Here is a 14,906-nt window from a genome sequence, read left to right on the forward strand (position 1 = left end):
AAGGAACAGGATGCTACTTTTACTTGGGAAACAGCGTCGCCCCGAACACATTCGAACAATTATAACGTTGCAGTGGTACAAACGTTCACATCTAGTAGTCTTTAGATGACTAAATATAGATGAATACTCATGAAATTTGATATATATACTCTAAAATAAGTATGATTTCATATTGCCTACCTTTCGACGTCAAATTCTGGTGGGGCTGTGAGGAAAGATCCAGAATGCCGCGCAAGATGGGGCGTGACCGAAGTTGGGTTTGGGCGTTCCCAGATAAAGAGGGTGACCGGGATTGGTTTACGTTCCGTTAGTCAGGAGGGTAATCTACGCTCTCTAGGAGCACGTGACTTCCCTTCAGGGAGGGGGGGGGGGACTTCTTGAACCTGCCTCGCTCTTTCGGGACATCCTATCTGTCTTGCGTTGCTGGTAGGGTTAGCTTGCCTAGTTCAGCTTTCAATACACATTAGCAGGAGTTGGTTGGGCTTGACGTGCCGAGACAGCTTGTACACAACCCTCAGCCTGTCTGGCCTCACGTGGTATGAGGCTGCAATCCGTCACCTGGAAGACAATAGGCGTGGGAAGAGGACTAACAAGCCAACTCCAAAAGCCCTCCAGGGGGTTGGGCGAGGGGCTAACATCCCCACCCTGTAAAACACTATATTGTTACAGAAACGCCAACAAGAGATAAACAAGACATCAACACCTTGGCCCAGGGAAGAGAAGGGTCTTCGATAAGAAGATCTATGACACCATGTGGTGAAAGCCAGAAGTCTCTGGAAGCCACACGGCCAATCACCCTTCTTTCGTCCAGGGCTGCCCATATCGGTACGTGGAACGTGAGAACCATGTATGAGACGGGTAAGACATTTCAAGTAGCAGCAGTGATGAGGAACTATAATCTCACGCTGCTCGGAATAAGTGAGACAAGATGGACTCAGTCCGGACAGAAACGACTGGCCTCAGGAGAGTTACTGCTGTACTCCGGACACGAAGAGGACAATGCCTCCCACACCCAAGGAGTAGCACTGATGCTATCTAAAACAGCACAGACAGCGCTCATAGGATGGGAAGCCCATGGTCCAAGGATCATCACTGCATCCTTTCGAACCAAGAAGAAGAGGATCAATATGAACATCATACAGTGCTACGCTCCTACCAATGACAGCGAGGAAGCAGACAAAGACCAGTTCTACAACAGACTGCAGTCCATTATAGAAAAGCACCCAGAGAGACATCACAATCCTGATGGGAGACCTAAATGCCAAGATCGGAAGTGACAACAGGGAGTACGAAGATATAATGGGAAGACACGGATTGGGGGCCATGAATGAAAATGGGGAGAGGCTGGCGGACCTGTGCACTAAGAACAACTTGGTCATTGGCGGCAGTGTTTTTCCCCATAAGAACATCCACAAGGCCACTTGGGTATCGCCAGACCACATAACCGAGAACCAGATTGACCACGTCTGTATCAGCAAGAAATTCAGGAGGTCCATGCAGGATATAAGAGTAAAGAGAGGAGCAGATGTGGCTTCAGACCACCACCTTGTCGTAGCCAGCCTGAAGCTGAAGCTGAGAAAGAACTGGATGTCGGCACATACAACACGACACAGGTACAACACAGCTTCCTTGAGAGACGCCAGTAAGCTGGAAGAGTTCAGAGTAACACTCAGCAACACGTTCCAAGTTTTACAGGAGCTGTTGGAAGAGGACGAGTGCACCCTGGAGAACAGTTGGAAGGAGATAAAAGAGGCAGTAACGTCTACCTGCCAGGAAGTTCTTGGCCCCAAGAAGCACCAGCACAAGGAGTGGATCTCAGGGGACAGTCTGCGAAAGATCCAAGAGAGGAGGGAGAAGAAGGTGGCAGTGAACAACAGCCGGACAAGAGCAGAGAAGGCCAAGGCACAAGAAAGGTATGCAGAAGGAAACAAGCTAGTAAAGAAGAGCATCAGAGCAGACAAGCGAAGGTATATGGATGACCTGGCAACAGGCAGAGCAAGCAGCAAGATAGGGGAATATGAGAGAACTGTACAACATCACCAAGAAGCTGGCAGGAAAGTACAGCAAACCAGAACAACCTGTGAAGGACAAAGAGGGAAGACCGATAACAATGGGAGAGGAGCAACAGAAGAACAGATGGATGGAGTATTTTGAAGAACTTCTAAACCGGCCAGCACCACAGAACCCACCAGACATCGCACAGGCCTACCCATAGCCTGCAACGCACCAACCAGGGAAGAAATTAGGAAGGCTATCAAGCAGCTGAGGAACGGAAAGGCTGCAGGACCAGACAACATCCATGCGGAGCCACTGAAGTTCAGATATAGAAACCACGGTGAAGATGCTCCACCCACTCTTCGTGAAGATATGGGAGGAAGAAGACATGCCAGGAGATTGGAAAGAGGGCTATCTCATCAAGATCCCAAAGAAAGGCGACCTTAGCAATTGCGCAAATTACAGAGGGATCACACTATCAGTGCCAGGGAAAGTTTTTAACAGAGTCATCTTGAACAGAATGAAGGACCTCATCGATGCACAACTCGCAAGGACCGATCCTACACAGACCAAATTGCAGTGCTGCGCATCATCGTGGAGCAGTCGATAGAGTGGAACTCGCCCCTGTACATAAACTTTGTGGACTATGAGAAAGCCTTTGACAGCCTAGACAGAGAGATCCTCTGGAAGCTTCTCCGACATTACGGGGTGCCGACCAACATTGTTTCCATCATCAGGAACTCCTATGAGGGACTGACATGCAAGGTGGTCCACGGAGGGCAGCTCACAGAGGCATTCCAAATGAGGACCGGGATCAGACAAGGTTGTCTGCTCTCGCCCTTCCTCTTCCTGCTCTGGATAATGAAGACCTCCACAGCACAGAGAAGGTACGGGATTAGGGTGACCAGGTCAAAATGGTTCAGTCGCAGGACAGCAGCACTTCTCTTGCGGGACAGTGCGGGACACGTGGGGGGGGGGGGGGGGTCGGGGGGCAAAAAAAAAAAAAAAAAAAAAATTTATTGCTAATTAAAATTAAATAAATGTATTTATTATTTAAATGCCTTTATATCATATTCGACGCAGACGGTAGGCTATATTATATAGCTCATTTTGTTATTAATCTTATTAAACTCACCTCCGGTTTTGGGGATATTAGCCTCCGGATTCTATTGCCCCCTCCCTCTGGACAGTGTCTCGGCGATACTCCCCGTGTATTCTGTTATTATAACAAACCGACCCTCTGATTCAGTTCTCAATAATAGTCGGGCCAGACTTGCTGAAGAGGCGCTCCTCTGAACAACTATGTGACGTCCCCCTCTCCTCCATGGGTGATGGTGAAGCGGTGGGGATGGGGATCATCTGAAACAGTGTTCTGCGAAATGCGCATGACCCACAATCGTTCACACTACAATAATATCCTGCCACCTTGCTGACGAACGTCTTGTTGAGTCTTGTTGTTGATATATCTTAAACAATATCTTAAACATATGTTTTTCATTGCACCTTTTGAACTGTATATGCATGTAAATATTTGCATGTAATTGGCTTTGCAGCCGAATGTATTTGTAGATGATAAAATGTCGGTACACCTGTTGGAATTCGGAGTGAACTATAGGGTGACGTCACCCAGCTGTCCAAACATATAGGCGATTCGCGCTACGGCAGCAGTTCTCAGCAGAGTAGTAGAATTTCGCAGAACACCGGCTCGGACAGGTGACAGGCAGCGCGACTCGAGTGAGCTGCTCAGCAGCCTCGGCTGGAGATGCATCCTGCTGCAGGACCACAGCATCGACACTCTCAGGACCGTGACACTTTGCGGACCCACACTCTCCAGACCCTCGCTCCCATTGGCTGATTTGGGACGTGACGAAATCAGCCAATGGGAGCGAGGGTCTGGAGAGTGTGGGTCCGCAAAGTGTCACGGTCCTGAATCTGTCAGTGCTGTGGTCCTGCAGATGGATACTATTGCTCGGCTGCGCAATGCATTGGTTTGTGACGTCGCCCGATTTTTTTTATTTTAAATATAAGAGGGTATTGGAACGAGGCATTAAATTAACAACATTTAAAACATTTTTAAAATAATAATCTTTGAAAGATAAAAAATAATTTTTTTTTTTTTTTTTTTTTTATCTTTGAATTGCAGGACATTGTTTTGTTGTTGCGGGACGCGGGACAAACGGCCCAATATCAGGACTGTCCCGCGAGTCGCGGGACAGGTGGTCACCCTATACGGGATTCAGTGGACACCTTGGACGCAACTGGACGACTTGGACTATGCTGACGATTTGGCACTACTGTTGCACACCCAACAACAGATGCAGGAGAAGACCAACAATGTGGCATCCACTTCTGCGCAAGTGGGACTCAACATCCACAAAGGCAAGACTAAGATCCTCAAGACCAATGCAGCAAACAACACCAACGCAATCATGCTGGATGGCGAGGCTTTGGAAGAAGTTGAAGCCTTTACCTACCTTGGCAGTGTTATTGACAAGCAGGGCGGCACAGATGCTGACATTAGAGCATGAATAAGGAAAGCACGTACAGCATTCGTGCAATTACGGAACATCTGGAGCTCAAAAGAACTGACTTCCAACACCAAAGTCAGATTCTTTAACACCAACGTCAAGGCAGTCCTACTATACGGAGCAGAGACGTGGAGGACTACAGCTGCAACCATCAGGAAAGTGCAGGTCTTCATTAACAGCTGCCTGCGGAAGATCATCCACATCCGATGGCCAGACACCATCAGCAACTGCGAACTCTGGCAGAGAACAAACCAGCTGCCTGCAGAAGAAGAAATTAAGAAACGCAGATGGCGCTGGATAGGCCACACCCTGCGAAAGCCAGCAAGTACCATCACCAGACAAGCCCTAACATGGAACCCGCAGGGCAAGCGGAAAAGGGGCCGCCCGAGAAACACCTGGCGCAGACCTGGAGGCAGACACCAAGACCATGAAGATGACCTGGAACCAACTGGAGAGAACAGCTCAAGACAAAGATGCTTGGAGATCACTTGTTGACGGCCTATGCCCCAGAAGGGGTAGCAGGCGTAAGTAAGTAAAGTAAGTATCTGGTTAGATCCGGCTCGAAGGACTAAATTGTGCTGGAGCATAAAGGACTGTATATAAATTTCACCTTAGGGGGTTGGTCGGATGCCTTAACTGCCAAACTAATTGTACCAAATTACACAACTGAGTAAACTAACTTAAAATGGAGTGACCTCCTAGACTAGAAAGAGCGAGGAAACTGTTGAATCATAATACCATTTTTATATAAACAAGGGGGGAAAAACACACATACAAATATTATTATTACTTTATACAATTCCTTATTAAAATACTATAGCTAAATTTAGATGGGCGCCCAAATGGTTCTACTACAGTGTTCTGGCCAACGTTGCTGCGGTTACCGTTGCAGCAGAGGAACAATTCCCTCTGCCGGACGAGAGAGGTGGAGAGAGTTAGTAATCCTGGTGGTGAGAACCCAGATGGGTTCTGTAGCGAGGAGTAGTCGACCGCTGCATGGTGATGAAGGCGGGAAGATGCTGCCCGGTCCGATAGGCACTACCAGTCTGCTCCTGCAGACCAGATGCACCGCTGTGGGGTATCCGAGTGTCTCCTCCGCTCCGTAGTGAGCACGCAGACAGCCAGACTAAAGACACGCTGTCCGCCTCTGTTCAACAGGCTAGTGCTAGCGGCTACTGTGCTAGCAAATGACTGGTTGTGTGCCTCTGTACAGAGTCCCTTCGGCACAGACCCTAGCTAAATGTCCTCCGGTCTGTGCTATATATCGTTCATGCTCATGCGTTGCTAGAGCAGCTAGCAACGCATGAGCATCGGGCTACGTTAGATATTAGCTCCGAGCTAGCTAGCTTATGCTAACTGCTAACGATAATGGGAAATACTATAGTTAGCTGTATCCGCTAATCCCTGACGTTTACTAAACATCTAATTATCTGATTACTAAAACACACTCTCTTGGTGGAATAATGTCCGCGTGGTAAGCAGCTTTACATCGCTGGTCAAAATATACGTGACCTTAACGTTTGGATGCACTTCTCGTTCTCTCTACAAGTCTGGGCAAGTTCAACGTTACAGGAAGTGACGCATATTAACACTTCCACCTCGGCCCAGTAGATGGCAGCACTGTCACATAACATGAGATGCCAACACTAGGCAGACGGTGTAAACAGTATGTGGTAAATAATAACTGAGCTCCCACACAATGAACTTAGAGGGGGAAATCTTAGGTCTATTTCTACCTAACGGCAGACCCTTCAGCAGAGTAACTGTCAAGAAGATCTACAGGAGATGATGAATAATCTGAATGTCAAATGTAAAAACTATGTAATGTCGCTGAACACAAAGAAAACAAAAGTAATGATCATTGAAAAAACACCAGGAACTGTTTGTAAAATACAGGTGGATGGAGAAAAACTTGAACAAGTGAAGGAGTACATGTACCTTGGAAGCTGCAGTGAAGGTGGAAGAGCTAAGATGGACATTAAGAGAAGAACCGGAATTGCAAAGAGCGCGTTGATTGATTGATTGATTTTTATTGTGGAGTAAAAGACAGCATCAGGGGGATAAGAGTAATAAACAATGCAGGATATCGGGACCACACACACACACTGTTTCTACAATCACACATTTTGAAGTTCATTTATATTGTAAACTTTAAAACTCTGCAAGTTATGTACAAAGCAAGAAATAATCAATTACCGGTAAATGTAAGAAGCACATTTCTGGATAAATACAACCTCAGAGGACCATTGAACTTCAAAAAACCTGTGATGAAAACCAACCTGAAAATAATGTGTATCTCCTCTTACGGGAGCCACCCTGTGGAATGGGCTATGTAGGATGAACTAAAATATTGTGAAAACATAAATCAATTCAAATCTAGACTAAAAAAATATATTTATATAGGTACAGAAGGGAAGAGCTTTAATTGCATAATAGAAAATAATAATACGTATGATACTGTATTGTACGTTATATCATATTACACTATATAATCATATTATAATTAATTTGTATATTATATTGAACTATATTTGCAGTATATACTATTATATTATGGTACTATATTATATATCATGTACTATATATCTCATATCACATTATATATGTGCTGTATACACTATTATGTACTATATACTATTATATATGCCATTATATACTGCAGGTATACTATACTGTAATGTGTACTGTAATGTGTACTATATGTGTGTACTGTAATGTGTACTATGTCTATGTATGTACTATGTATGTATGTAAATAAAAAAAATAAAAAAAATAAACTAAACGTAAGTCTTCAGGGGTAGGGCCCGACAAGCCAGTGCTTCTCCCTAGCCCTTTTCGGACAATTGGACAATGCTGCAATAGCAACTGGTAAAACTTTGGCGATTTATGGAATGACTGTTGTTATGTGTCCAAAGCCCGAAATAAAAAATAACTGAACTGAACTAGATCATAATAATAAAAACATAGAGAGCATCATAATAAAACATATAGCAAACCTATAAAACACGCCCTACCCTCTCCTTCCTAGACTTGGCTATTCTATACTCTATACTGGCTAGCCATTTCTTTGTGGCACGTCTAAAGCTTCCCCCCTCTTCGATGTTTTTCCGGGCCACTGGCAGCTTGTTCCACTCCAATGTCGCAGAATATAAAAAAGTATTTGTGCCAATTAGTGATTTGAATTTTGGCAGAATATTCTAGTGGAATATGAATGATTGAATGATTAAAGTAATTGGATAGATATTTCAGACCTGTATTTTGAACTATCTTGTGTGTAAGACCTAATTTAATGTGAATTACTCTTTTATTGACCGGAAGCCAGTTTAGTTGCCTAAAGAAAGTTAGCCCTATAGGTGAGTGCATGGAGGTAGCTTAATCACTCTTCCCAAGTTAAGCATGTGTGAGATTAACAAACCTCAGATTCCTTTAATTCTAAAACAACCAGTGTTCATTTTGTCAACTAAAATGATGACGAAAGATGTTCGTCAACGAAGGTTTTTTTCATGACGACAACGAGACGTGACGTCACGTTATTGAAGACCATGTCACGCTAACGAGACTAAATAGTTTATTAAATATCGTTGACCACAACTGAGGACACAAGAATGTAATTTACAAAAACCAGGACGAAATTTCTCTTCATGTATGTTGATATTGTTGACTAAAACAAGACGAGACAAAATAATTATAACTTTTCTTAATGCCATTGTCCCGACAGAGCAGTGTGACGGGGAACTCTGTTATTAGCATTAGCTGAAGAGCTATTTGAAAAGCTAGTTTTAGCTTTAACGTTACCTTGGCTAAAGTTGTGACTATTCATAATCCAGCTGCAGACCTGCAAGCAAAGTACAGCAAGTATTCCAAGGTAAATCACTTTTTCACCAGTAACGTTACATTCTTTCCATCTAGCTCACGCTAACTGGCTAACCTAGCTCACGCTAATGTGGCTAACTGATCAACCTCTTGCACACAATTAATGACATGTTGCGGACAGCCATACCGGTGACAATGTTTAGCTTTTAGTGCCAAATGATAAGAGTCTGAGGCAGAGTCTCAAAAGAGAATGTTGAATATTTATTGTGCATTAAAAATCACAACAGAGCCTCTGCTACTAGCTGACCTAAACGGAGCCTTCTGGAAGCAAGTGCAACAACGTATAATGTCCGTGTGGAACAAATGTGCCAACAACCTTTCCGTGGGTGAAGCATAGTTGTCATTTAATGATACTAATACTAATCTATATCTATGTCTTTTTTGCTACAATGATGACAAAAGTGCTTGCTTTCAAAATAATGTTTATTTAAGAAACCGGGAAACACATTTGTGTGTATATGCAGGCTATATAATGCATTATTAACAGGTGTTTCAGGTCTAAATGGCTATACTGTTGACATTACACTGCTTGTAGTAGTAAATCAAATAGCATATTTCTTTAAATAAAATTACAGACAATTATCACTAAAGTGCTATCTGTTGCAGCTGCACACTTTTTCATAAAAATAGCATAATAAGTGTGACCATTTCTCAAAAACTGAAAATCATGTATTTTTTTTTAAATACAGAAAAGGATCACTAAAGTGCTATCTGTTGCAGCTGCCCTGTTCTCCATAAAAATAGCATAATAAGTTTGACCATTTCTCAAAAACAGAAAATCATGTATTTTTTTAAATACAGAAAAGGATCACCAAGTTACCATTTCTCAAAAAATATAAATAAATACAGAAAATAAGCACTCGTTCACTCAGTGGACATTTCTAGCTCAATGCGAGGTATGCTGCTGCTGGCTAATAATACGGTCAATACATGGGGAGATCTTTGACAAGGCAACACGCGTGTCATCCTCAAGGCTCAACTTGGCCCTATATTTTGTTTTCAGAGCTGTCATGGATGAAAAGCCAGCTTCACACAGATATGTGGTGCTGAATTGGTTTGGATGGAGATGTGTCAGGAAGCTTTGTCTCAATGTTGTCTGTAAAGGTTTTTTTTATCCAGAGTAACTTGGTGATCCTTTTCTGTGTTTTATTAAATAATGATTTTCAGATTTTGAGAAATGGTCAAACTTATCCAAATATGGTATTTTCATGGAAAACAGTGCAGCTGCAACAGATAGCACTTTAGTGATAATTTTCGGTAATCTTAAAAGAATTTAATATTATTTTTTTTTTTTATCTCAATGCAGATCTCTGCGGCACCCTACAACCCCAAGCGACGACAAATCACCAGCAGAGAAGAGGGAGGGTGAGAGTGTCACTGGTTTCATCCCCTTCGAAAAGAACACGTCGGGCTATGGACTCCGAATGATCGTCACCTCCCCTTTCCCTTTCCACAGGCCCTCACATTTTGATCTTGGCGTAGAGATCGTCGATCTGCTTTCGGAAGTAGCTCCGAAGCTCGGTCCTCTTCGCCTTGAGGGTGGGGGTCAGCAGGCCGTTCTGCACGGAGAACATCTCGGGGTAGAGCATAATCTCTCTCACCTGCGGACAGAACGAACAGGGAAGAGGCGGGAGAGAATGTGGAGAAAAGAAAAGTGTGAACATGTGATATGAACAGTTATCAAGAGGAGAGAGACGTGTCACAGGAAAGGGGGTGTAGTTATTGTTGACAGAAATTGGCTGAAAATATCAATATGTCCTATTTTTCGCAATACCATTTCCAAATCTTTAATGAAAGACGTGCGACCACAGCAGAATGTCTCGTTTTTAAAGAAAGACGCACACAGACTACAGTAGAATGTTTCCAGTCTTTAATGTAAAACGTACTAGGGCTGACCCCTATTAATCGATTAGTTGACTAATCGGTCCAAAGGAGCCGTAGTCGACTGGCCAACCTCTTAGTTGAATATAATAAAAAACTTTTTTTTCTTTTTTTTTTTTTTTTATATCATTCTTTCCAAAAGAAAAGAGGCCTAGAAGCATGGCTAACGCTAATGGCACGCATACCAGAGGCTAACTGCCTACGAAAACAGGCACAGAGGCACTGAAAGAGGATTTCACCCATCTAATGAACACACTAGACTAGACAAATATCAAGATGTATCCATCAGTGGACCAATTGCATGCTTTTGCAGAAGACAAGAAGCCTTCAGTCGACTCCTTCAGACATTAAGCACCCCCCACAGCCCAAATGGAATGATAAAAAATTAAAACATTTAAATGTAAAAATATTATACTATTTTTTTATTTTTTTTTGTCTACCAATAGTCGACTAACGGCAAATTTTGGCCAATCCTAGTCGACCATCCAAATCCTTAGTCGGGGACAGCCCTAATACGTACACATACTACAGTAGAATGTCTCCAGTCTTTAATGAAAGACATACAGACTACACAGTAGAATGTCTCCAGTCTTTAAAGAAAGACATACACAGACTACAGTAGAATGTCTCCAGTCTTTAATGAAAGATGTACACAGACTACAGTAGAATGTCTCCAGTCTTTAATGAAAGACGTACACAGACTACAGTAGAATGTCTCCAGTCTTTAATGTAAGACGTACACAGACTACAGTAGAAAGTCTCCAGTTTTTCACATCCTTCCCAACAGACAGAATGTCACATTTAATGACAAAGTTATTTTTTTCCCCTCTCTTCTTTGCTTTTTTATTCTTTTTTTAAGTCCAACCCAAAATCAAAGCAGGAGAGATTTTCTCATGCAAAAAGGCAACCAACAATTATGTTGTAATGGATGATCTATCAAATTAAGTTTCATACTCAATTCATGTATGAGATATTATTGCAACTCTAAAACCGATGGAAAACAAACTGCGCCCCCTGTCTTTCTAGTACAGTGGTGGTCCACTGATATTAACACTTTGATCGCCGGGGTTAAATTCATAATTTACCATCCCTCGCCAGCCCTATTTAACATGGAGAAGTTCCCCTTCTTTGCAGGGCTATAACTTTTTAAATTGTATTGCTAAATTGACATTACTATGGCCCATTCAACGTCCTATATCTATTGTTCAGGGTGTAGCAACGTTATACTTTTTCATTCACATATTCATACTAAAATACGGTCTAAAGTATAAGTATGTTTTTATCGTTTTCTGCAGCTTTCTCCAGAACTTGATTTATAGCCCCAAATGCATTATATTGATGATCAAATACAGTTTGATAGGAATCTGTGCGAGATAAAAAATGTCAACTGGACGTGCTTCTAGGAGTTACTTAGTATGATCTGATGTTGACCGGATGGGCGGGGGGTCGTTTATAATTCCGTGGGCAACGTTATATCATTCATCTAGTGTGGGTGATATGATCATTAGAGCAGTTAGTAAAGAACACGTTGAAAAATAACGCTGGATCTTACCGTATCTTCCTCGCGCCGTTGGACGATGAGCGTGGAACTGAAATATTCCTATTATGGGATGTAGAAATACCCGATCCATTTCCAGGTTGTATAATAGTATATATGTCCAAATCATGTTGTTTATCGAGTTATTTGCAACCGATCGACATCCAGTGTGTCAAGATGGAGTCCTGCTAACGATAGCGAGTGCCCGGACGAAATATGGGTGAGCACTAGGGATGTCCGATATTATCGGCCGACCGATATTATACCCTGCATATATCGGTATCGGTTGATATCGGTTGATATCGGTATCGGAAATTAAGAGTTGGACAATATCGGAATATCGGTATCGGTAAAAAAGCCAATATCGAGCATCCCTAGTGAGCACCACTTCATCCGCATCACTTCCTGTTTGGGCGATCGGCCGATCGGCCACCAGATGGCGCTCTTGAACCGTTGGAGAGTTAAGAGGGGCTCACCAGTACATATGTCTCCGGGGGAGAAATATGATTTCGATCACAGATTTTTGAAATATTGATATCAAAGACGCTGTCCAGCGTCTTCGGCAGAATAAGCATGGCGGGGAAAGACGTTGCACAGTGTCTTCGGCGATTAAAGTGTTAAAGGGAAACTATCTTACTATTTATTTCACTATTTGGGCAATTTTACACAATTCCTGTGAGTCTATGGAACACATCTGTAAGGTTAAAAAAAATCATTGTTTTGTATTTCTAATCAAGTTCTGTAGAGCAGCATTTTCTACCCTTCAAGATTCCAAGCTGTTTTTGGCTGGGCTCCGCCCATACCTCACAATGTGCTGTATGACAGTCACCCACATTAATTTTGCGGGGGGGGGGGGGCATAATCCCACAATGCATTTTATTTGTCACGGCATACAAGTATACAATGAAATGCGGGGGGTCTTGCCCGCAACGATGTGCATAATACAATAGTAATATCTAATTATCCAATAGAACGACATTGTGCAAACACACACAACATCGGAACACACAGTCCTGCATACAAACAAATGCTTCGAGAATATAATTTAAAGGGGTATTTCACCAAAAAAACAACACTAATTTATTTTGCACATAATATCACACACATCCGAAAATTCTAAAACAGATTTGCACACATTAATCTAGTTTGACAGTTATTGAGGGTAAATTAGTTTGAATAACAATGATGTCATCTGGGACATTGAATCCTCGTGTTGTGTTAATTACAGCTCAATGATACGCTAGCAGTCCCTATAAGCTGTAATTAACAAACAAAAACAATCAACCCAAAACCGTAGTTTTATAGTTAACCAAGAAAGACCCTAATTCATGGATTAATTCATTTAAAAGGGTGCTGCCTTGTATTGCTTCCTCTTGGCCCAAATAAAAGTGTTTATCAGGATGTGCTATAGACTTGGCCGACGTGGACGCAAATCTGTCCTTTGGCTTTTTGATGAATGTAATCTGTCCGCGTCTAGGCATTCCTGGATAAAAGATAACAGGGGATGACTGTGACTTTAGTGCGCCTAGGAATAGACTGTGTTGCTTTTTTTATGTTGGGCATTGGGAGGTGACGGGGGGTGCACGGCCAAGAAAGTTTGGGAACCGCTGCCCTAATGTAAGAACATGGTGGGAATTACCTGTTCAAAAGACTTCAGCCCCCCTTCCTTCCCCAGCAGCAGAATGTCCTCCAGAATGGCCGTCCTTAGGTCCTGAAATAGCAGACGCAAATAATGTTAAGAATGCAAAGGGGGCGTCGCTACACCTTTGGGATTCATAACGGTGATCAATCTAACCTTGTTGTTGCAGAGGTCAATGTAGGATCCCTCGATGCCTTTCTTTTTGGCCCAGCCAGGTACAAATTCAGGATCTGGCACCACGATGCCCACCAGACATGCCTGAGCAACGACATGGACTTACATTAACGGCAGAATCAACCCAGACAAGTGGACCATAAAATTACATTTATGTTGACGTTCTCATTACTTTTGGATGATGATGCTAAGTTACATTCACTACAAAACAAAGCGCTCACCTGTAAGCTGTCGCCATGGACATATATTTGGGCCACTGGATCACTACGAATGTAGATATTCTCAATTTTCTCTGGGGCAATGTATTCTCCCTGTGCCAGCTTAAAGATGTGCTTCTTCCGATCGATAATCTTCAACGTGCCATTCTGCAAAGATCAAAAAAAGAGATGCTTTTTTCTTAGGTATAAAACAGGAGGTATGAATTGGATACAGGTCGTACCATATGTCGACAATCATAAAGAAACCATGCAAATCATATCAGAGCCGTGGACCTATTGATCTCAAGTCGTCAATACCACCCAGGACTGTACTGCTCTCATAGTGTTGCTTACGGATAACCACTTCCCAACGTCTCCGGTGTGGAGCCAGCCGTCCTGGTCGATGGCCTCTGCCGTTTTCTGTGCGTCTTTCAGGTATCCCTGGAATACGTTTGGTCCTTTAACACACACCTAGAAAGAGAGGAAAAACTGAGAAACAGAGAAATACAGATTCTTCGTTCACCACGTCGCCTGCGAGGAATGGAGTGACAGTTATGTTCAGTGCCACTCTAATAATGTGGCCACAGCCCTTACATTAGAGTGACAGTTATGTTCAGTGCCACTCTAATAATGTGGCCACAGCCCTTACATTAGAGTGACAGTTGTGTTCAGTGCCACTCTAATATTGTGACCACAGCCCTTACATTAGAGCAGGGGTCAGCAACCTTTTTGACATGGAGTGCCTGTTTGAAATATAGTTGTAACTAGTGTGCCTCAACAATATTCCATGCATCGTAATTTTTTTTTCTCATAATCAGGTCTTTTTAATGATAATTTTTACATTATTACATCATTATTGTTATTGTTATTATTAACAATATTATTATGATGGTTGTATCAACCCTAAATCTGAGTGGGGGGGGGGGAATGCAATGCAGACAAACAGCTGCATACAGTGCGACCATGTCACTCACATTTGCCCATTCATTTTTGGACACATCACACACCATCGGTGTGTGTACTGTACGTGTGCTGTCATAGCTCCACCTACAGGCCTAATGGAGAACACCAGGAGAACACCA

General features: G+C 42.8%; 1 protein-coding gene across 1 annotated transcript in view; it reads right to left on the minus strand.

The window, feature by feature from the left end:
* Positions 1 to 9,856: 9,856 nt before the first annotated feature.
* Positions 9,857 to 14,906, minus strand: part of LOC311245425 (long-chain-fatty-acid--CoA ligase 1-like) — a gene marked incomplete at both ends in the record, with an annotated part of 73,517 nt that continues 68,467 nt past the window's right edge. Inside the window, 5 exons of the mRNA XM_084335268.1 lie at positions 9,857 to 9,997; positions 13,454 to 13,525; positions 13,610 to 13,711; positions 13,849 to 13,992; positions 14,179 to 14,295. Of these exons, the coding sequence (XP_084191394.1) occupies positions 9,857 to 9,997; positions 13,454 to 13,525; positions 13,610 to 13,711; positions 13,849 to 13,992; positions 14,179 to 14,295 (576 nt within the window). The remainder of the gene's footprint in view (positions 9,998 to 13,453; positions 13,526 to 13,609; positions 13,712 to 13,848; positions 13,993 to 14,178; positions 14,296 to 14,906) is intronic.

Source organism: Notolepis coatsorum (assembly GCF_963971535.1).
Source record: "Notolepis coatsorum genome assembly, chromosome: 18".
NCBI lineage: Eukaryota > Metazoa > Chordata > Actinopteri > Aulopiformes > Paralepididae > Notolepis > Notolepis coatsorum.